Source organism: Lacerta agilis, chromosome 5 (assembly GCF_009819535.1).
Source record: "Lacerta agilis isolate rLacAgi1 chromosome 5, rLacAgi1.pri, whole genome shotgun sequence".
NCBI lineage: Eukaryota > Metazoa > Chordata > Lepidosauria > Squamata > Lacertidae > Lacerta > Lacerta agilis.
The window spans coordinates 66,036,210-66,060,195 of NC_046316.1; the positions used below are offsets into that span (position 1 = coordinate 66,036,210).

A 23,986-nucleotide genomic window follows, 5' to 3' on the forward strand; every position below is an offset into this window, starting at 1 on the left:
CAATCTCTCCAGCTCCCTGATTCATCCAAAAATTGCACCTGCCCTCCTGCCCTTCATGGTTTCTGCCTGAAAATGACTTCCCCAGCAAAGCAGAAAAAAGCAAGGAAGTAAAGAAGTGGTCAAACTCCATCTATTCAGATATCTGAATCTGTGGAGTGTATAGCGATGTCTGGGCATAAAGCTCTACGTTCAGATAAGTGAATTTTCACATAGTGAACAGGTAGCTAGTGGGACTGGCTTATAAAATAAGCATATTAATTTAGGATGGGGGTGTGGTTCCTGTCAAGCTTCCGGTGTAGCAAAATAATACAGATTTTTGCTAGGCCATTGGTGGTTTCCCCCCATGTCAACATTTTTTTCTTTATGTGCCATGGTCTATATGAGTCATGTGCTGGATATCACAATTAAATAGGCACCTATGTGTGTAGAGCCCAATGCAAGCAGAATTGAACCATGTAATCTGCACACCACAAAATGTGGTGTAAAGTTCATCCTACACAGACCTATAAAAGTGACGTCCAATGCAGATATTTCATATATTCTAGTGTTGGTTGATGGAGTCAACTAATGAAATCTTAATCCCTCCACGATGCGTAGAAAACAAACATCTAGACTATTTGTCTTACTAAATTAAAAAGGGGGAAAGGTTATTTTACTAGCTACATCCCATCAGTGCATTTTCTTTTATTACTGATAAGGAAATAAAGCCACCATTATCACAAAGGGGAAAACCATAGTTCCACTGACCTTTTCAACGTTGCACAATCAATTGTCTCTTAGAAGGGCAAAAGGATGCAAGTCTGGAAAATCCAGAGTCAAGAATGGCTGACTTATGTGTGTTCAAAAATGATGATCGGTATAAGCCTCAAGCAACTCTCCAGCCTCCAAAAAATAATAATCCAGTAATCCATAAAGACTGCTCTCTGTCTCAGCTTGGAAGTGGCCGAATCTTCGATTGAGAGGCACTGATCAGCCAAAAGGATATTTTCCCTCAAGGTATCTGCAACGTACCGTTGATGCTCAGAATATGCCAACATGTCTTGGTACAGAAGATTCCTCATTCCAATAAAAGGTGAATAACTGTGGTTTACCCCACAGACCAAACACAATGATTGTAATCCCAGCGGCTGTTGAGGGAACAACAGTACCTTCCTTCGTTTAAGCAGAGTATCTGGCAGCAAACACAGCATCAGAACTTGTATGTGGTGTTATATAGATACATGTATATTACATAATGTCGATCAACACAGAAGTATATTCCAAGAAACAATTTGTTCCAGGCCTGTTCACAAATGACGGGCTGTCATTTCTGTAGGTCCCCTTCCCCGCAACACTCCCGGCAAACTTTATATAGCAATCGACGCTGCAAATCTTTTTTTTTTTTAATTATTATTATTATTATTATTATTATTATTATTTCAAATGGCGAGGAGAAGTAAAAAAAGTGCAGTTCTTCAATTAAAGTGCATGGATGAGGTAAACTAATTTCAAGAGTTTTGAGTTCATTCAGTACTGGCTCAAACAGGAACCATTCTTCCGTGAATCTGTTGCATTTGGGTCCTCATTGCCTGCACACTGCTCAGAATCTTATTCTGGTGTGCAATGGGGGTAATTCCAATTCTTGCCAGGTCGCTGCATGAATCAAAAAAGAAAGAAGCCGAAGGGTGAAAACTTTTTGTCAGAAGTGGATCCAGTGAAATATATATTAAGTAAAATCCATTAAAATATATTGAGACAGGCACATACACAAAAAAAGGAGAAAAGAAGGCAAAGCAAGGTGAATGTATACTAATGCTTGATTAAAGCAGCTGAAGGGCATTTTGGAATGGCACACATTGTCGACTGAAGGCATTCTAAGATTGTAATGGATGCAATGATATGCAGTGCAAAGCAAAAGAAGCCGATTAAATATCCAGATTTACCAGTTTTTTTGTTATACCGCTGAGTACTTACTCCTGGTTCATATGCACCACAGCCTCTAGGGTAGTGTAGCTGGCAGCTGTGAAGTTATCCTTGTATCGCTCCATCTTAATAGCTTGGAGCCAATCGCCGACGGAAACTACAGCTGAGAATTCAGGAGAACTTGGATCCAACAGAGCTGTATTAGGTCTAGGAACAACAGCAGAAGAACACGATTAAAAAGATGTCACAGCAACAGGAACAAAAACCCAGCCAGACTTTATATTGCATAATCAGTGCTCAGTACAGATAAGAGAGGCATAGAATCCTAGAGATTTGTAAGAAACAAGCGCCCTCAACTACCACCACAGGGGCTTCTGCAGAACCATATTGCCCTGAGGGGAGTGAGAAGAAGCAATAACAGCTTTTTCTAAATAAACAAGTTGTCTATTGTAACTTTCCCCCCTCAGTGATTATAGTTATAATAATCTTCTGCAAACTACTTTGTGAGCTCTACCTGAACAGCAGAATATAAATACTGTGAATAAACAAATATGCAATAAGTTTCCCACACAAATACATATGGCAAAAAGTTCCAAAACACTTAAGGACTATATTTACACAGTCACATTGTGTAATTTAGGTGCTTCCTGCAATATGTATACACAGAGACAGATATGAAAATGTAGGTGAAAATATTGTGGGGAGCATTGCAAACACATTTGTTTCTATATATCGAATCCTAAGTGAGGTCCCTTTTAAAAAAGAAAAGGTTTTTCCAGAATGCACTGCTTTTCTGCTAGATGGTAGAAAGGTGAGCCACTGTTTATTTTATTTCTTTAACAAAATTTATGTACCATTTGATTGTAGATAGAACCTCTAAGTGGTTTTCAAAAAAGCAAGAACACAACTCCACACATTTGAATTGTAATGGAAAATAAAAGTTAAACACAGGCATTTTTTTAAAAAAAGAACCTAAATATCATTAAAACCAACAGTTAGCATGAAAACAGATTAAAATGTGTCAACTTCTACACATTTGGATAGGCTCTGGGAGCTAAACTGTTTTTAGCAGGTGCTGAAAAGAGTACAGCAAAGGAACCTGCCTGATGTCAAGAGGCAATGAGTTCCCAAGTGTAGGTGCTGCCAAGCTAAAAGACTGACTGATTTCAAGTGCCAAATGGATATCATGTTCCACACAGCAAAGTGGTTGAGCGGGCATACATGGAGAAGGACAATCCTTCAAGTAAACTGGTACCAAGCTGTTGACAAAGACGGTTACTACGGTTCTGTCTGATGAGGGTAACGGTTTCAGTCCCTTTGGGGAACAATCTGTAAAGTCTCACACATCTCGTTTTTTTAAACATTTGTGATACTGTAATGTATCTGCAATGCCATTACAATGTCATCATACACCCTGTGGCCCAGCTTGTATGCAGAGACACCATAATGGGTTCAGACTATTAGGGATGTCCTCAAGGCCAATTAACGCTCTCCTAATTTTTCTCCCCGTGATACATTGCATTCAAGGGTGCATTCATGTGGAGATCTTAAGAACTGATCTGGGGTTTCATGCACACAGCTGCAAATGTCCAGAAGTGACATTTCTTACCATAGATGAACAATGTGCTACCATGATTGCTGCCAGAAAACTAGCTGATCTATCTGTAAAAGGCTCCAGACACATGCTAAGTGCTATGTTATCCACTGGGGACAGTCAGAACCCATGATTTGCAGAGAAATTCTGTCTATGTGCAAAAGCCTTCGGCTTAGGATGAATAATTAAAAAATGGAATTAGGTCAGAAGTGCCTGTTGCCACATTAATCTGTGGTGCGCAGAGACCCGAAATGAAACTGCCTGCACAGGCAGTCTGGTGTAAACTTGTTCATCAATGCAGGATACCATTTAATTAAGCATTTCCAGAAGATGCCTACCCAACCTTTCCCTAGAATTTATTATACCAGCAGAACTGACTGCACCAGTTTGATCCCCCAAGAATGCAACGCAGGATACAGAGGCCTGTTTCATCCATAACACTTTGAAAAGTAAATGAGGTCTTAAATGGGAAACAATCTACTGTGACAGAATCAGCCTCTCCCCATGTACTTCTTGTCTACCATGGAAAATAAGATCTTAATTCAATAGAACTGAAACGTCACTAGTGGAACTATGTGCTCTCATATAGTTTGGAAGCTGAGAACTTAAGGAAGGCTTCAACCTGGCACACTGAAAGCTGGGGTGGCAAGGAGTTAATTCACTTTAATCAATCAGTTTCTGATTGACGTGTGTTTGGCACAGAATAATGGTGTCTTTGATCTTTGTTTTGTGGAATGTGTGTTCGTGTTCCAGTTCAGATTATCTGTAGGATCTTAACATCATCAACACATCTATTAATATAGGCTGTTTTTTTCACACCCTCTGCACACAGCACTGGTTTTGAATAGACCATAGCACCGTACTCAAATCTCAAGATGATGACGGTGGGGATTTTTTTTTTTAAGCTGTTTTAATTTATTTCAATAAGATCAAAGACTGGGTGTATTCAAGGCATTGTATAAGTTATTGTCCAGGATTGCTCTCATCTTGTTTCAATGCTATTTCTCATTCTTAACAGCCACCACACCCCTTTCTGCAGATGATATATTTAGCATGCATCAAAGAGGTGAGCAATGGGCAGTCACAAAAGAGCACTCATTTGGTAGCTTTTGCTGTACAGATCTACGTGAAAGTGCAAACAGACATCTTTTGCTTTGCACTGCGTCTTCGTGTAAAAAGGTACTTTCGACACTTTGCGGAAATCAGCTATGAATATCAGATTCTACACTGCAGTAGTAGCTAATGGTTGTCAGAGATCTATGCTTATCAGCAGACCAAGATCAAATACAACTGAAGGAGATTAAACAGTTGGTATTATGTGACACACTCTCTCTTAAATAATTTAACACAGACAGAGGGATACACTTCCCAGGCTCCAGATGCAATTAGAGCAATCTGGAGAAAACAGGAGGATAGTGGCCTCAGAGGGCTAATAACCTGTCTTTGGTAATGTAAATGGTAAGCAATGGTCACCGAGGGGCATACTCATTTAAACATGAAAAACCACTTTTTTTCCTTGATACCGGACTGTCAGCAGCTGAATCTAGTACGGTCTGGCCTCTGATGACACCTGAACTTGTAAGAGAAGTCTCATTTGAGAGAAATGCAATAGTTGTTTCCCCTCAGCGAAAGATCCCTGTCATTTTTAGAATATTTTCTTTTTGTTTCATATCTCGCCTCTGGCCAGCTATGACAACTTGTTCCTGGAGACACATGATTGATTATGCACTTGAGGGAAATTTCCCCTTTCTTTAAGCAGACAAATAACTGCTAAGAAATAAAGAGCCCGCAAGCATGACGATCCATGCTTCTATTCCTGTTCATCTCAACCGAATGCAGCCTGCCTCACCTGTAAGTAGCCTCGCCACAAATACTGGCAAAAGAAATTGTGAGGGATCTATAAATGTTGACCCACAAAATACTCTAATTTCCCTATCTTAGGAAGGCAAGAGTCCAGCTGGATGAGACAAAACATCCATCTTTTCCAGCATCCTGTTCTCAAGGAGGCCAGGCAGATGCCTACGAGAAGCCTGCAAGCAGGACCCAAACACAAAAGCACTTGGCCCTCTTGTGAATACCAGCAACTGATATTTATGCTGCCTCAGACAATGAAGGTACTACATAGCCGTTGTGACTTGTAGTCAGTAATAGCCCTCCCTTCCATGTACAGGAGCCTGGGAACTAGTGGCCTCTCCTGAATGAGGTGGGGCTGTGATTGGGCAGAGGCATCTTCTGAGAAGATTTTTGGGAGCTACAGAGAGCAGGAGGAGTTCCTTCCACCAACTTCATTCCACAAGCGGTTCTTAGGATCCAACCCCATATTAGCTACTTCTTTCTTACATACATAGGCAACAACCCCAAATGACTTTAGTCTCACGCAATGTGATATCCCATGCACATTTACCCAGAAATAAATTATACTGAATTTAACAGGACTTACTCCCAAATAAGACCAGCTTTTATGTTTGGCCTTCACTGCTGAGCAGGTAATGACAGAGTCACCACTGCTGTTTCTTACTTGTATAGTTTATTTGGGGATGGGGATTATTAACCTCTGCCCCCTGTTTTCAAATTGTTTCTTAATTAAAAACAAAATGCTTTGCTTAATTTATTCAAATTAGAACAACACACAGGCCTTGCACTTTTTTTTAAAAAAAGCCTTACATTTCTGTTGTGGTCGATGACTTGAGGAGGATAAATAAAACTTTATAAAAGTTCCATATTTTGTATCCTACTCCCTTTCCAATTAGAAAAGAAGCCAATCTTGCAGGAACTTTCAGAGTTACCTAAACCTTACATTATAACAATGTTCAGGCTCGTAGCTCATAGCTCAGCAATATAAAGAAGGAAAAAAGACAAGAAAAGAAAAAAAGACTGCGCTTTCAAAATCCCGTAAGGATCTTTCCTGCATACAGTGGACCAATGGAATGCTAGCGTAACCCAAATGGGGAACAGTCTTTCGACTGCAATCTTTAAAAAGAAAAACCAGAAGCGGGGGTGGGGGTGGGAAGTGTAAAGAATCTGGCCAACGTTATGAAGTAGACTTCGGTTTCAGCAAAGAAGTTGAGGTGAGTTACAGCTGCCTGTCGCCACCAATATATTCCCTCATCCATCACCATTAAGAAAGTGCAGCTGACCTGGAGTTTTCGGAGCCTGTCCTCTTTAAGCTGTTGGGGTTGCGGATGAGTTTGTCTAGCATGTTGACAATCTGTCCAAATTTAGGCCTGTCACTGCGTTCCTTCTGCCAGCAGTCCAACATCAACTGATGGAGAGCAATGGGGCAGTCCATCGGGGGCGGCAGCCGATACCCTTCCTCGATGGCTTTGATAACCTAACAAACAAACAAATGAAAGGCAGCATTTTAGGAGGGCTAAATAGAACAATATATTTAATACTTATAAAAGGGGGTAACCTTGAAGGTGTTTGGCATTTTAAGGAAGTGCACATTTAATAACAGTAAGTACATGTTTGTATAAAAGCTTCAGTTATTTTTGGGCTTCCCAATACTTATTGTTTGCTTTTTCAGAAAACTGTAATTAAGAGTTTGCATTATTAAAATAATGGAGAGAGGAGGCATTTTAAATGTATTACATTTTAAACTTGAGATTGAAGAAAAATGATTGTTATGTTATTTGCTTTAGATTTTGTTTCTAAAACTCCTGTCATAGCAAATACCTTCCAAATTAGAAACTAGGGAAGGAAATGAATTCAATGGAGCAATCCTCTAACATGTCTACTCAGAAGAAAGGGTATAATCCCAACCCCGTTTACCTGGGAGTAGGCCCTACTGTATTCAGTAGGACTTTCTTCCAAGAAGACATGATTAGGATTACGTTGTAAGTTACACTGAGTTTAATGGAGCTTGTTCCCAGGAAAGTGGGTTTAGTATCGCAGACTGGATGACTAAATATACAGACAGGTAGATGAGCACATCACACATTAAGACTTTTGTTGCTTTACTGAGAGCCGATCATTTTGGAAGTAGAACCAAAATGAGATTTCCTGAAGTTGTCAACAATGCCCATATGTCCCAGATACCGACCGGACGGTATTACTGTTTCCCCTTGTCATAGCTCAGCTCCATTCCACTGCCAGGAACACCTGGTCCTGTTTTCCCTTCCCTAAATCTGTCTGTCTCCCGTGCAATGTGAGAGGGGAAATTGCCTTGGGCTGTTCTGCACCCACAAAGGCCAGCTGCAAACTGGCCTACTGTGTCACTTGAAAGTGTGTAATTATAAACAGTATCCAACAGGATCCAAAACCTGTCTGTATAAAGGACACCATAAACCCTTCCATACATATGGCTCATTATCACATACTGCCTATTTGGCAAACCTATGTAGAATAAGCTCATGCATAATCAAGATCCAGTTCCTCACAGCCCGGTCTACCCAGTTCGCAACCCTTCACCCCGTCACAGTTGGCACTAATGGGCACTCTTGTTGGTAGTCTTTACAGAGAGAAGCAAGATTAATTGGCCACACACATTGATTCACACAACCATACAACTGGTTTCACAAGTGTCGGGGTAAGGCACAAAGGCAAGCAACGTGGACTCCTACTTCCATTGCCACTAGGCATTAAGGCAAACAGAGAAGAGTGTCGTCTCCAAGGCTACCAACCCTACCCTATTCAGAACCACAAAATTAATAACTTTCCAAGCCTTATTTGCATTCTAATTGCATGGAGAAAGATGTATATTCCTCCTGCTTACAGCCACTGTGCAGTATTTCTTTATCTATGTGACAATCTGTGTGACGTGAGCTGCATAGCTTCTCATTTGCCTCCACTAGCAGAAGGCGTCATAGCTACATCACTGGCCCAATTAATGTGGGCATTCTTCTTGCTCTCTCATGGGCAAGAGGACATAAAAAGCACCAGCAAACCTAATTCAACATTGCTCCGAATTCCATTTTGTTACTAAAAGCTCATGATGTTTCCGGAGAACATCTGAAGCTTTGTTTTCATGCTAACTGCTTAGTGCCTTTTTGTTTATTCTGAGCTAAAGCTTGCCTGCTCTGAAAAGTGTCAGCTCTATTCCAGATCTTCTACTTGCGATCCTTTAACTCAGGGATGGGGGACTTAGAGCCCTCTTGGTGCTATTGGACGCCAACTCCCTTCACAGTGACCATTCTGTTTGGGGCTGATGGGAATGCAGTAACTTCTGGAGGGCTGTGGCCTCCCTATCTCAGCTTTAACTGGAGAGGCGAGCAATTGAGTCTGGGATCTTACACATGCAAACCATGTACTCGGCCGCCGAGCTGTGGGCCCTCCTGAAATATATTCCACATCTGAAGGAAATTAAAAGGAAATCTCTTTTCAGCTTCAATGCCATCCACATGTAAACAATGTTGGAAACTTTTCAGTTATACAAAAGAAGGTGGGTGAGTATTATGCAGCTTCCTGCCTCGAACTAAAGTGTTCAGTGTTTCATATCTCTAGATCGAGGACGGAAGAAATGTTAATCTGCTTATAAATCCTCCTGGTAAAGGTTATATCTCATTTTCACCGGACTGTCGTCCTTTTCTAAAATGTTCTGCTATATATTAGATTCCTCTTCATCTTTTTCTTCAGGACTATTCTACAATAGCAGGAATTTTATTAACTCCCTCTTGGAATGAACTGAAGGAGGCCAGATGGTACAGTTAAAGAGAGTTGCATAATTTACAAGGGGTCATTTACTAAAGCTGCTTTTTAATGTCCCCCAAGGACATATCTTCTATTGTTGTTATTGCTTAAACCTTTTGCACAATAATAATAATATCACATGTTCCCAATGAAATTCTTTGTGCAATTATTGGTTGAAAAATATGAATGTAAACCTACACTAGGGTTTGAAATATTTACCCTTAATTGGAAAACCAGTTTTACTGATGTATTCTTAACGGATCCTCAAGTGGGAAATTGTGGTACAGAATCAATATTAACAATTTGCTTTCCACGATAGAATACCTGAAATGCTTTGCAAATGGATAAATGCTTTCCCTTTCTGAGGTTCCATTTGCAAGAGTTGAAACTCATTCCAATGCTTTCACGTGGCATGAAGCAAAACTACAGACAAATGTACACACACACACACACACACACACACACACGACTTACGACCAAATGTGGCTGTGTAGAATACTCTGCTTCAGTGTTTCACCCAGTCTGCATGCCGTTTCCCAGGATACCCCATTCCATTCTCTCTCCACAACAGTTTCCCTCTCCACAAACATATTAATTTCTAGTGGTGAAAGTTACACTGTGAAATGACATCTTTGTAGCAGCTAACCCTTCCCACTAGTATTGACACTAGAAGGTCAAATCTTCAATGGCCGGGACCTCAAGAAAGGAGCAGCTCCCTCCCCCTCTGTAGACAGCTCCAGGATTGTTAGATATGGCAAATATATTTCTAATATTTTATTCCCCCACCACCCCAAGAGACTATGGAGAGGTTTGACTTCAAAAAAGAAGTGATGCATGCAAATAGTAGATTCCATCCACCTTCACAATGGTGTCCCTCAGAGGCAGTCTCCAAGCTGGGTGGGAGCTGCTCCTAAATGATGCATTGTCATAATGACTGGGGGCAGTGTGCAAATTATGCAACCATGAAAGATGGGCCAATCACATAGGACTTTGTCTCATATTAATTCAGAAGTTCACAGTCCTGTCTTTGGAGCAACAATTCTGACACAGAGGGTGGAAAGACAACTTACTTTACCATACATTTTAATTCAGCTGATGGCAAAAGAATACTTACTGCTTTGCAGGAAGATAGAGACTGCTAGTGCATCAGCTGATTACATGCATATTATGGGAAGCTACGGTGTGCTAAAAGGTCACCTGAATTTATCCAGAGTCCTATTGGGTCTGGTAGCATTTTTGCAGCACTGCAATAAGAGGAATCCACCTCTTATTTCCTTGATTTTTTTTTTTTACTAAGACCTTACAAATGTTGCTCCCAGAAGCAGTGGACTATGAGGAAGAAATACCCAGGCTAGGGAGCTCAAGCCATCAGTTCTTGAGAAAACCATCAGCTGCCTGTAATAATTCTGCTGTTTTATTGCTGTCTTTAGCAGCGTGTTTATTCCATTGGATAAGCAACCCTAGCCACGTTTTGAGCCATTCAGACTCAGTCCCCAACTGCCTGAGGAAACATCAAATGAACAGCCCCCAGATGACATTTTCGGCAGCAATCCCATGCCTAATGAAACGTATTTAAGAGTACACGTGTGCAGGAATGCAGTTACTGATATCAGATAGCCAGGTCTAACAATGGCAGTATTTAGATGAAGGTGAAGAACACTTACATCTTGATTGGACATATCCCAATAAGGCCTCTCTCCATAGGACATCACTTCCCACATTACAATTCCGTAACTCCAGACATCACTAGCTGATGTAAATTTACGATAGGCAATTGCTTCTGGTGCAGTCCACCTGATGGGAATCTTCCCACCCTGCAAATAAATCAACAAAGGCATTTCTATAAAAGCAGGCACTTTAGGTTTATGCCAACGTTATACATCATCATTTATCAAAGCAATAGGGTGGTGTTCATGAGAAGATTGAAAAGAAATATCACAAAAATTACATGTCAATTCAGCCTACAGAGAAAATATTCACATATGGACATAGCTCCTCCAAATATCAGTATCTTTAAAATAAATTTTTAAAAATCAAGTTTCCAGTCTTTATGGTTGAACCAGTGGTCTTGAAAACATGTGGTGTAGAAAATGCTGAATAAAATTTTAAGTTGTTTGGGCTTCGCAGGTCTTTGCCTCTTCCCATGACAAGCAGAGCAGACTATATTATTGGGGGGGGGGGGAGAGCAAGATTATGCATTAATCTGCATAATTTATACAGGTTGTGGAAATCTGCTTTTTTATTTCAAAATTTAGGTTATCCTGGCACAGATTTATTTATTTTTTAATTGTACAAACCACGCACACAAAACTGGTCCAATGCTGTTTCTAACAAAGAAGGGAATGTCATCCATTGGCTTTTTGGTCACAGGTATGGGAACCAGGAAACTGGAATATTATTACCAGCACGTAAGTATTCCACTTCTTAAGGCTAGATTAATGCAGCTAGGAGTTCACAAAGTATCGGTCACAGGATTATAACTGCATACTTAATATTTAGATACTTGCTATGAATGCAAGAGCTTTGCTAATGTGATCTTGGGTGTCTGTTGCTACTGCTAGGCTTGTTTGTCCAGTTCTTCAACATATATGTCTTTAGCTGCAGCCCACACTTATCAGAGAACTCTGGAATCTGTCCATAACTGGTGAACAAATTGTCCAAAGTCATATATCTTGAAGTGCTTTTTGAGCACATACACTATTTGCTCATAAGTAAAACATTTGGGAGCTGCTGTTGTGAAGCATGTCTAATCAAATCATTAGTAATTTAGTAATGGCTTAAAAGTAATACCATCTTCATTATTTGATTTTGCTTCTCTTGAAAGAAAGAAAAAAGATTTCTCCTTTTGTTTATGCTAATGAACAAGGTGTTCTTAATTGAGTTTTAGGTTTTCTGCAGTTCCATTTGCAGAAAGTCATTAAAAAAACCCAAAGATTGTGTTTATTGCTGCAGATCATTTCCCACCCCCCAGTATGCCTTCATGATTTCTATCATAGCTAATGATCTCATATTTCTGCTTTTCTCTCTCTCTTTCCACCCTGCACCCGTTCTCCCATATATGCCTTCTATGGCTTCAATATGGTGCTCCCATGAAAGCTTGCAAAATTTGCATTCATTCCCCACGTGCCACTATCACAAAAAACCCCCCAAACATCTTTGATAACTAGTTTGTGACCCTTGGGGTGATTTCATGATGCCATAAAGGACTTGTCCCTTAAACAACATGGAACTCCAAATTTATATATTAGAAGACCTAGTCTTACTGGACAACACTTGAGGAGGAGGAACTGTCAAGGCTCGGCAACCTTTTAGAATTATTTGAGAATGTCAAGAGATATGTGAATAGGGCTAATCAAATGAACTTTAATCTTTTCTTCTTTCAAACAAACAAACAAACACCCTTATCAAAAGGTCCTAAGTAAATTCTTCTTATAAATCAGTAACTGTCTAAACTCTAAAGAACAAGGAGATGTAAAGTGTAAATAGGAGTTCCCAAAGATTGAAAAGGTGTAAGCAGTGGAATCTGTCTTAGATACAGTGCTATTGTTTTACACAGTATCCCCACATCTTACACACATTTAATTTGCACAAATTTAACTATATGTGGGTACGGTGGGGATGCTCTCGTGAGATCTTGAGGGAAGTTGGATTGCCGCATGAGATCTCGTGGGAGCATTCCTACCAGTCCCAGAGGCAACACAACAAGCAGGCTTTGGCTGAGAACCATCAAATTGGGGTTGGCTGAAAAACAGCCTAACACATTGGTGATGGTAGCTGCTGCAGGAAATCATGAGAACACATGTAGATTTCTTGCACTCATGGTTTTCAGTGCCTCTGAATGGTGGCCAAGTTACAGCTTCTTTCATTTAATATAGCAATGAATAAAAGTCCATTTAACAAACAGAACCCTTATGATTGACTCGGCTTTCAATAGTATTAACGGGTGGTTGTTGTTGCTTTTTTAAAAAGAACAATTATAATTTGAGATTCCTTCTGGTTACTCAACCGTGGAACTCATCCAAATTGTCCTGAATAGTGATACCAAAACAAGACAATGTACTGTGATGCAAATTATAGATATTTGTTGTAGTTCTGTTGGAAGGGAAAACACTTTACTATATTTGCACTCGCCAAATTGAAAGGGAGGCTTTTCAATGCTTTGCCTCCTGCCCTTCTGTTTGAACACAGCTCTCTCGAAATCTGTCTTGGCTCAAAACCCCACTGCCCTTGTTAGTGGGAAATTGCAGGGCTGGACAGCATTAAACACTCACAAGGCAAATTGCACACCCACCCACCCCCCCAAATTTAATGAACTGCATGTTCATTACAGGGGAAATGTGAGAATTAAACAGCACAAACTGGGTTTCCTAACAATCTCTGCACTTGGGAGAACAGATGGAGAATTGCAGGCATTTAAAGGCAAAACATCTAACAAAAATTACAAATCTACATTATAAACCTTGTACCTCCTTTTATCCTGATGTGTATAAACTTCAAGGATGTTTGTGATCATCAGGATATTGCTTTACAAGCTGCAGTATTTGCCTCATTAGACTTTACATGCTGATGACTAAAACCCATCTAGCAATGTCAGTAAAACAATGCATATAAAATCTTAATGTTCTACATCTTTAGGCATCAGACATAAATACATCCACATGCGGGATCATGCCACTGATGTCACTGGCACACAAACCCATGTGACTTTCATAAGCTCCCCTTGTTTTTGTAATAAATGTCAATGTGTTTGTCCTTAGTAATGACAAAGAATGCCACAAGGTATGTTTTATTAGCAATGTTAGGTATGCATGCACATATACGTGCGCGCGCGCGCGCACACACACACACACACACACACACACCAGTTCACACACACATCTCTATATCTGTCTGTCTATATGTAAATACCTACATACACTCACCAGGATCAATAGTGATGCATGTAAATTGGTACTTCCTACAGTAACCAGCAGTGTCCCTCAAGGGTCTCTAACAGAGCCCTCTTTACCAGATGTAACTGGAGATTCCAGGGATACAACCTGAGAGCTTTGGCATGCAAGGCATGTCCTCCACTGTATTGGCATACTCAAATCTTTGCAAAAGCAGAAAGAACACAATGGCTAAAATTCTGGCACTAATGTAACCGGAGCCTGTATGTTTCTGTATGTCAGGCACACCTTGCATGCAGGCTTCCTCCAGTGTGGCTGGTTCCTGCAAACCAATCAAGAACTTTTAACTTCCTCTCCAGAGGGGAGTTTACTCATGTAAACCCTGGAGGTGGTTGTATGGATAGTGATGAAGCTTTATGAGCACATGGGGATTAGGTCACCTTATCAGCTTTGATAGCTCAGCTGTTTACAGCATGGTGCTGATAATGCCAAGAATGCAGGTTCGATCCTCGGATTGGACAGCTGGTTGGACTAGATGATCCTTGGGGTCCCTTACAACTCTATGATTCTATTATCCATATTCAAAAAAGGCCAGATCTGTATAACAGCATCAGTATCAATGTCCCATAAGTCATGGATGCAAGAAACGTGCAAGGAACCCTCATGGTCTGACTTGTCCATGAAGAGGAGTTTGGATTTGATATCCCGCTTTATCACTATCCTAAGGAGTCTCAAAGCAGCTAACAATCTCCTTTCCCTTCCTCCCCCACAACAAACACTCTGTGAGGTGAGGCTGAGAGACTTCAGAGAAGTGTGACTAGCCCAAGGTCACCCAGCGGCTGCACGTGGAGGAGCGGAGACGCAAACCCAGTTCACCAGATTATGAGACTACTGCTCTTAACCACCACACCACACTGGCTCATTGGAATGTCAGAAGCACAGGACTATTTTTTACCTAAGGTTAAAGGGACATGAATGGAGGAGTCACACATCAGCTGTCTCAAGTATATGTAGGTTATACAACTTCAGGGCTGTTGTGATTACAAAAGTCTTTTGCATGTACATTAAATAATGATGTGAAATTGAGTGATATAGCTAAGAATGGCTTGAAATATTTCGTGCCTTACCCTGGTAGTGTAGGCTGCTTCGGGGTCATCTTCCAGAACACGAGACATGCCAAAGTCAGAAACTTTACAGACCAAGTTGCTATTCACTAGTATGTTTCGAGCGGCCAGATCCCGATGTACGTAGCTCATGTCAGACAAATACTTCATCCCCGAGCCAATGCCTCTAAGCATTCCTACCAGCTGGATTACGGTAAATCTGCCATCATTCTTCTGTAATAAATAAATAAATAAATAAGAAACTTTGTAACATTTGCAGTGAAAACTGCTGAATAATATAGCCTACTTTGTCTTTATCTCAGGGTTCCTTAAACATTTTAAGCCTTACACTTTTCTTCCACCCTCCGGATACCTGCTGAACCCAGAGCCAACAATCTCCACGTGTTCTGAGTTGGTTGTATCACGGTTGCAAAGTTTGGTGGCTTGGGATAGTATGATCAAACTGGCATTAAGGGAGTAAATGCCGACCAAAACCACAGAAACAAAGTAACAGCTCTTTCTAATCATTATTCTGCCAAATCACAACAGCAGGCAGTGATGGCCAACAATTCGGATGGCTTTAAAAAAAAAAAAGATCAAACAAATTCATAGAAGAAAGGTCTATTGATGGCTGTGCTCGGCCGCCACAGTTGGAGGCAGCAATGCTTCTGAATACCAGTTGCTGGGAACCACAGGAGGGGAGAGTGCTAGGATTCTTCTTGCTGGCTTCCCACAGGCACCTGGTTGGTCATTGTAAGAACAGGATGCTGGACTATGGGCCACTGGCCTGATCCAGCAGCTTCTTCTCATGTTCTTAGGAGTGAGGTGATTAAGGGTCCAGCAACCTCCGCAAAATGTGGATTTGTGAGGGTTCGCCAAAAGTGAGAATTCAAGCTATCCTGCAGCTTGTAAGGGAGGAACCTACCTGAGGAGACCGTGTCTCCCCAGAGATTTTGCTTCACGCCCCTCTCAGTATCCCATTTGTCAAAGGGGGCCTGCCACACAGTTTAAGAACCACGGTCACATCTTTTAAAGAAATATACCACCACATTACTGCATTCCTTGCCAACTAGCCCTATAATTCACCAGCAAAGCACAGTCCGGTGGCTATTGTACTAGCTTCCTGGGATGTGTGGAATGTTCCAGTTTTAATTAGCCCACCGCACCGTGAGACTTTTTAATGAGCATTTTAATCAAACATGCTTCTGATTAAACATGGATTATTTAGAGCTTACTACTTTATACTTCACCTCTATGCTGCCTGCCCTCCTACCCCTCCCTGCAGAAAAGCACGTTGGTAAGCATCTTACGAGCATAATTCTGTCTCCTCTTTAATGATAAGGATATCATAATAAAACTCTTTGGGTTTATTCTATTACAGGCACCTACCCTGAGGAAGGCATCCAAAGAACCATTCTCCATGTACTCAGTTATGATCATGACTGGTTTGCCTAGAAATTTGGGAGGGAAAAAACACAATTCATAGATGCAGACAATTAGGGGAGGAAGACGGTTTTTTTATATATATAAAAAATCATAATAACGTAACTCCAAAAGTTCCAAGCTTCTTCCTCAGCTCGAGTGAGCCGGAAAAGAAATAATGCAAGGCTGACGTGTTCAAGAGTTCCAGCCAGAAAATTAACACTTTAGCTGACTCATTGACAAGGTCTTTAACTACGGTACACACCACGGTCTCCGGAGAATTTAAGAATCCATAATTGCTCTCTAAAGAAGAAATGGTGATGCAGTAATAGACCCAAATAGGCCTATTTGCACTTGGAGTAATGTAAAGATAATTGCATCGTTTGCTAGGGAATTTGTATGTCCGTAGGCATTTGGCTGAGAGAAATCAAAGTTATGGTTTGAAGGATGTGGACTGTCAGCTGTAAGCACAGATTCAGGTGTGGCATAAACAGTAATTTCCCTTCTATTTACTTAATCCGTAGCATTTATTTTGCCATGTAAAAACATGCTTTACCCATTTCCTCCGTACTGATGGAGGCAGGGTCAAATTAGTCAATGAACTATGTTGCAGACAACGTACACTTTAACAAAAACGGAGAACTGTAAATTAACACTGGGTTGCACACAATGATGTTATCCTAGAGTGAGCCGATCATGGGATGAGGAAGAGATTCTGTGATGGAGTAACCGTTATATCCTGCCAGCTTGCTGAGGTGAGGGTGGGTGGTAGGAGCAGAGTTTTATCATATTGCTTCTCAATGACTTCAATGGGAGAGAAAACTACACCAGCTGAAGGGCTGGCATAGTATTGGGAAATCTGGGGGGCTATGTCAGGGGAAAGGGGGGCTTTGAATTTGCTAGACCCATCGCTGCCCCAGAATGCCCCACTTTGTCCCCACCACCGGCAGGGTATAGATGGTGGCACATCTATGGTGAACTTTCCTTGGGCATGCCAATAAGTTACTGGTGGTTCAGGTACAGGGTTATAAAGACCAGGACTAGCCGCCTGAGAAACAGTTTCTATCCAAAAGCGATTTTGGTTTTAAACGCAGCGTAAGGAAGTCTCTAAGGGAGTATTGTATTTAGTTGTTGGGCATCAGAGTTTTTTAGGGGGCTAACCAGGTAGGGTATTAACGTTTAGGAGGTTAATTATGCATAGGCAGGATGGGGAATGAGTCGACAGGCATTTTCAGGATAATAGGCTTGTCGGTTTTTGCATGTTTGATGTAGATTTTTCAATTTCGTTGTTCTGTATGGGACAATGACAGTAAAGATTATCGTATCGTATCGTGTCATCCTGCCTGTAGACCTTTCTTTCCACTGTTGGAGCAGTAGTTATGCCTCTTTCCCAGATACCCTGCTGCCTAAATCCATGATGATTAAATATAATCTATTAGTATGTTTAATAACAGCAGTTGTTGGCATGGCATCACTTTGTCCTTAAAACACCTTGCAGACATAATGGGTTGGTTTGCACATAACCCTAAACCATGGTTTAGTGCTACATGCACGAGCTAGAATGAGCTCAAGTGAAACCTTGGACTTATACACTCTCCCTCATTTACCTGCACAGTGAGGATAAGGACTTCATTAGCATTCACTTTCAGTGTCCAAAAATCCTGGCTTCTTGTTACAAACAAAATAGAGATGATAGTTTAAAGCAAACTTGGGCTGGTTTAATAAGCCAGCTTTATGATTCATGGTTGAATCTGACTTATTTAAAAACTGGCTAGGGTTTGAATCAGCCAGCCAGGATTCCTTGAAATAAAAAATATATGCCAGCAAAGTACTTCTTCTGGAAAGAGAAGGGGGAAGAAGGAGCTGTTAGCCCAAGGCCTAGCTGAGGCCCATTCCATAGTTTAGTGTTACATTGCTTATAAACCAACCCATTTCACGTAACTAACTGTCATCAAAGGGAACTGCTTCTTTCACGTTCTAATGTGTGAGCATTCCTAATGATTGCCTAAGATACACAATTCTCAAAGACTAAGATGGGGCTTGTTAGCCAGGCACAGGAACTCATTTTTCTAAACCTCTCCCAGTCTAAATTTTGTTTTATAACATGCAATGACTAGATCAGGAGGTGAGGCTTTCACGTATACTCTTATTTAGGTAAACAGAATGTGTTTGTGTGTGGAAAGATCTGGAGTAAAAGAAAACATATTTTAACAGAACAACAACAAAAAAATCAATCTGCTCAAACGTTTGCTTAGGAAAATTGCGGGTCTGTGAAATATTTTCACACGGAATAGCTCCTATAATTGTATCTACATTAGCACATTTTTCACTCAGCAGGTTACCTCCACTTGCAATTCTACTAGGAGCTCCTATTTCAGAAATAACTTTTTCTGATTAGAAAACAGTATGCTAAGGCATATTAATAGCCTGTACCTCTTTCACTTTTCCATTTTTATTTAGGGACAGCTGGCCTGAGGCCAGCTTCTCCACAGAACCTGTATGTTAATGATTCCCTTGCTACTTCAGCTAGTGCCAAAACATTCATGTCCCTCATCTTATTCCACGTTTACGTATGCAAGCCAGTCTTTACGTTAAAGAGAAATGGAAATCAGGCATCTGCAGCCCTAAGTATCTTATTTGCATGAGCCAAAGTTGTTTCCCCCCCGTGCACATGCACAAAAATCCAGGGCAGCTGTATCAATATGAGCTTAGAAATTCTGGCCGGGAATACAAATACTTAAAGGCAAAGGCTGAGGAAAACCACCCTCTTGATATATGAACATTCACCCCTCCCAATATTCATCAGTGAGCAAGGAACCCACTTAGATCCAATCTGCATATTTCCCCATGTCATTTACACTTTGCAACTGTGACTTAGAGTCACTTGACAGAACAAATACATCTAAATAGGTTTTAATTAACCTTCTGCAATCATAAGGTACTTTGTCAATTTAAAGAAATAAGAGACACTTCATTTGAATATATTAATGCACAACTCCATTAGTTATTGCACCTAAGCAATGCAGTGTTGAAGGGGTGACAAAGAGGTCTAGATGGAGTCAAAGCACTGTCTTATCCCTCTTGGACTGTGATTTTGCAGCCAGCATATGCTAGACCCTGTGTGGAACTGAGTAATTGGAGGGATCCAATGTTTGATGGAATTTGATTACACACTTTGGAAAGCACTAAACAACTTTCTTATTTAAAGTATGATGTATTGGATTCAGTGGCGGACCTGTTTGATTTCGGTACCATCGTATTGTGACTGCAAAAGTAACCATACAATATGAACAAATGTAGCCATAGACTTTTCTCCATGGCGTTTAATTGGGGTAGCTTGTCATCATGAAGTTGATTATTAATAGCACTTGACTTGCCACTAACAGTGCATTCATACTAGTCTCTTTCCTCATCTCTCTCTCTGTCTCTCTCTCTCTCTCTCTCTCTCTCTCTCACACACACACACACACACACACCCCTGCCCCAACAATCGATCTTGTGTTGCAATTTCAGAAACTTTAAATGCACCCATTTTTCACCAACGCTCCGTAAACATACAGGGGAAAATTGAGATAAATGTCTACTTAAGAAACTCTGTTTACCAAATGGTGATGGCTTGGAGGTGCCTACGATGGTTTGTAGCAAAAGCATGAACTACAGGGAGCCAGGCAACAGAAGACACTTGGTTTGGTCTCCCACCTTCTGCTGGGAATTTAAAATCATTTTAGTGCAGCGACAAGTACATTATGCAAATAGTATGCACTCATTTATAACTGTTACAGCTGCACCAGCTTGGGGGGAGGGGGGTTAAAAAGCCGCAGTGGGATTTCAATACAAAGATTCCCTTGTTGATTCTCTGTTTTACCAAGGTGGTATGAAAATCACTGTCTATAGCAAACACACAGTGGCCTAAACAGAAACCTCTTTTTAAAGGAAATATACCTGTAACATGTATGCTTTTAAGCACATTTTGATTTGATGTAGTATAGTGTTCTACTTAATATCCAAATAAGAGAGCTAGTTAACACACACAAAACAAACAAACTCCAAGTATGTGTGTTTTCAGCAATTACAGAAACAAGCCCTGCTCACAACTTGTAGAATATAGTTCAAATAAACCAATGCTATCAATTCATAAAGAAGGCTGATCGCCGAAGAATTGATGCTTTTGAATTATGGTGCTGGAGGAGACTCTTGAGAGTCCCATGGACTGCAAGAAGATCAAACCTATCCATTCTTAAAGAAATCAGCCCTGAGTGCTCACTGGAAGGGCAGATCCTGAAGTTGAGGCTCCAGTACTTTGGCCACCTCATGAGAAGGGAAGACTCCCTGGAAAAGACCCTGATGTTGGGAAAGATGGAGGGCACAAGGAGAAGGGGACGACAGAGGATGAGATGGTTGGACAGTGTTCTCGAAGGGACTAACATGAGTTTGGCCAAACTGTGAGAGGCAGTGAAGGATAGGCGTGCCTGGCACGCTGTGGTCCATGGGGTCACGAAGAGTCGGACACGACTGAACAACAACAACAACAATCAATTCATTACCATGGTTTTAACCAATTAATTATCAGGCTTTAACCATTTAATCAATTTCTGAAATTTGTACAAATTAAAGCATCTCATTTAAAGGGCTTAGGTTCCTCAATGAAGTTGAAGATCCAATTTTTAAAAGCAGAGTCACAACTCCTTGGCCCGTTGACCCACGCTATACTGGTTGAAGTAGCTAAATGGGCTATGCTGCCTTTATTTGTGCATGTGAATAGCTCAGCAGGATAGAGCGTAGTGTTGCTGCTAACACCAAGTTGCAGGTTTGAACCCCGTATGGGACAGCTGCATATTCCTGCATTGCTGGGGATTGAATTAGATGATCCTTAGGGTCTCTTCCAACTCTAAAATTCTATGGTTCCATGGTTTCCAAGAAAATTTGATGAAATTTTTGTCAACAGCTCCCTCCACTGACGTGTCCCCAAACCACATGACTTTAGGACGGCAGCAAGTAGGGACTGGGAAAACATTTCATGGGCAGAACACTGTTCACAATTCTTTGAATCCAACCCACTGTGCTGGAATGAACTCCGTGCCTTCCAGATAATGCATTACTTTCTCAATGAGGAAAGGGAGGTTCACACATCCCACACATTTTTCCTTTCTAAAGGATTTCCTTAGAAAGGAAAAAAAAAACTTAAGAAACAATGAAAACCCATTGCTATTAGTTCCATGCTGCAGGCAGTTCACTGGCACTTTGAGACTGGTATGTTTAATTTGTGATTCCTGAGGCAACACAAGCTGACAGAGCTAAGGTGTTTGTTCTTCTGCAGTAATTTTTGAACATACCAGCTTCTCAATACTGGCAGAATCAAGGGAGGTGCTGTCATGGATTGGCTGGAGGCAGAGGAGTGATGGGAGGCACAAGCTGGGCTCTGAGGGAAGAAGGTTCAGATCCAGGGGATTGGTGGTGGGATGACAACGAGCGGTCAGAGGGAAAAGAGGGAGCAGACTGGGGGGGTGGTGTTGGAAGCTGAAGAGGTAGCAGGGTTTAGTGAGCAGAAAGAGACGGTGGCAAAAGACAGCCCAGAAGCAGAGGCTAGAGAGGAGAGGGGGCAAGAAGCAGAGATGAGGCAGACTGCAGAAGAACCCAGGGAGTCTCCTCCTGCTGCTGCGAGAACATGCAGGGAAATGAAGGTGGTGGACAACTGAGAGACAAGAAGACGAAGCCATAGGCTGCTAAGGAAGGAACCAGGGGAGGAGCCTTAGAGAGCAGTGGGAAGGCAGTGACCTTCAGTTCTTGCGACTGCCTCACTGGGGCAAGACCTACTGGGAAGAGTTGCTGGGATCACTAGGCCTGCATTGTTTTGGTTTCTTTGAATAAAGAGTTAACTTCGCTAACCCAGTGTATTTTACTGCTAACCTACTCCTGTCTCCGGCTCCTGAAAGGCACGCTGCTTGCTCACAGTACCAATAGCACAGAGCTACATTTTCACAAAGCCCAGATTATAGCTGGGATACGCTACAAGTTGTGTGTGTGTGTGTGTGTGTGTGTGTGTGTGAGTTCCCAAACATTTTGCTCAAGCAAAGACAATTAAAAACAACAATAAAAGGACAAAAGTCCTGTCCTACAACCGGCGACTGCAGTCCTAACAAAAATAGGACCTGAAATATGAACAGATACTTTTTTTCTTTTTTAAAAAAGAAAATAATACTGGCCATGTTTTGAAGCTATATTCAGTGATCTATCTGGATCAGAGCCACATCAAACAGCGAGGGCCTCTCCAGCATACTTTTACTTGGGTCTACAAGCTTCACAGGTGCATTTCAGTTCTGGCTTGAAAATCACAACTGTGGGGTTTTGCTCTTTTCTGGCTTAGACTGGCTTTCATTGGTACAGTGACTGCTAATCATCTTTAAAAGGGAGAGAAGGGGGGGGATGTATTCTTGACCAGGTGTTGCTTGAAATAGAAGCAACTGCACCAAAGACGAAAATCAGAAAGAGCACACAAACATGCCTCTTGCTAAGGACAGGGTTATTTTCTTTTGAAAGGCCTGCTCCCTACATCTGTGCCTAAAGACTTAAAGCATAAAAGCTCGCAGGTTTATTGCGCTTGGTCTCCTATGAAATATTTTAGGTGCATTGATTACCATCTGCTTTCCCTTCATCCGACTGAAAGTCACTGCAATCCTAAAAAGAGAGAGATGACTTTCAGAAGTACCCACCTGGCATACCAATAAAAAGAGGTGGAAAAAAACTCACTTCAAACCAAAGCATCCTTCCATCACATTCCTCCTTACCCCTTAAAACCGTGTGGTATTACATTTCCTTGTAAAACTATGCACAACTTGCTCAAAGATAGGGTATCGGCTGCAACCATAAAACCATTTATAGCTGACAACAAGATTAATGACAAGTGCTACACTGATTTCCTCCTATTAGCTATCGGTGGATCTGTTCCATCTGTCATTTCAAAGCAGGAATAGCAAAAGCTCTGCGCTGATTTAATTTCACATTGACTTCCAAACTGTCCTGGTCAAAGACATGATCACACATTGCAACAGGTTGTGGCCTACTTACATTTCGTAACCACCCCTTCCAAGTGGATGATGTTGGGGTGGTCAAATTGTCCCATGATACTGGCCTCACTCAAGAAGTCCCTTCTTTGTTTGTCTGTGTATCCAGCTTTCAGTGTCTTGATAGCAACACAGATCTCCCTCTTTCCCGGCACCTTCAAACGGCCACTGCAAACTTCACCAAATTCACCTGCAGAGAAGGGAGACCCAAAGGCCAACCATGAAGGACCTGATGGCAACTAAGTCACCGTGTGATTTTAACTCCATGATGTTTTAACTGATGCCACAGAGATTCTATAAGATTCCGTGAATGTTTGCTAACCTTCAGTTTTGATTATTTGTATGTGTAATACACTTTCTGATCTCCTTTGGGATTTTCTTTTTACT

General features: G+C 41.2%; 1 protein-coding gene across 1 annotated transcript in view; it reads right to left on the bottom strand.

Moving 5' to 3' along the window:
* Nucleotides 1–23,986, bottom strand: part of EPHA4 (EPH receptor A4) — a 152,027-nt gene that overhangs the window by 6,275 nt on the left and 121,766 nt on the right. The window contains exons 11-17 of the mRNA XM_033150247.1: nucleotides 23,604–23,789; nucleotides 16,506–16,567; nucleotides 15,141–15,350; nucleotides 10,789–10,938; nucleotides 6,634–6,827; nucleotides 1,954–2,109; nucleotides 748–1,632 (exon numbers count right to left, since the gene is read on the bottom strand). Coding sequence (XP_033006138.1) covers nucleotides 1,518–1,632; nucleotides 1,954–2,109; nucleotides 6,634–6,827; nucleotides 10,789–10,938; nucleotides 15,141–15,350; nucleotides 16,506–16,567; nucleotides 23,604–23,789 — 1,073 coding nt within the window. The 3' untranslated portion in view covers nucleotides 748–1,517. The remainder of the gene's footprint in view (nucleotides 1–747; nucleotides 1,633–1,953; nucleotides 2,110–6,633; nucleotides 6,828–10,788; nucleotides 10,939–15,140; nucleotides 15,351–16,505; nucleotides 16,568–23,603; nucleotides 23,790–23,986) is intronic.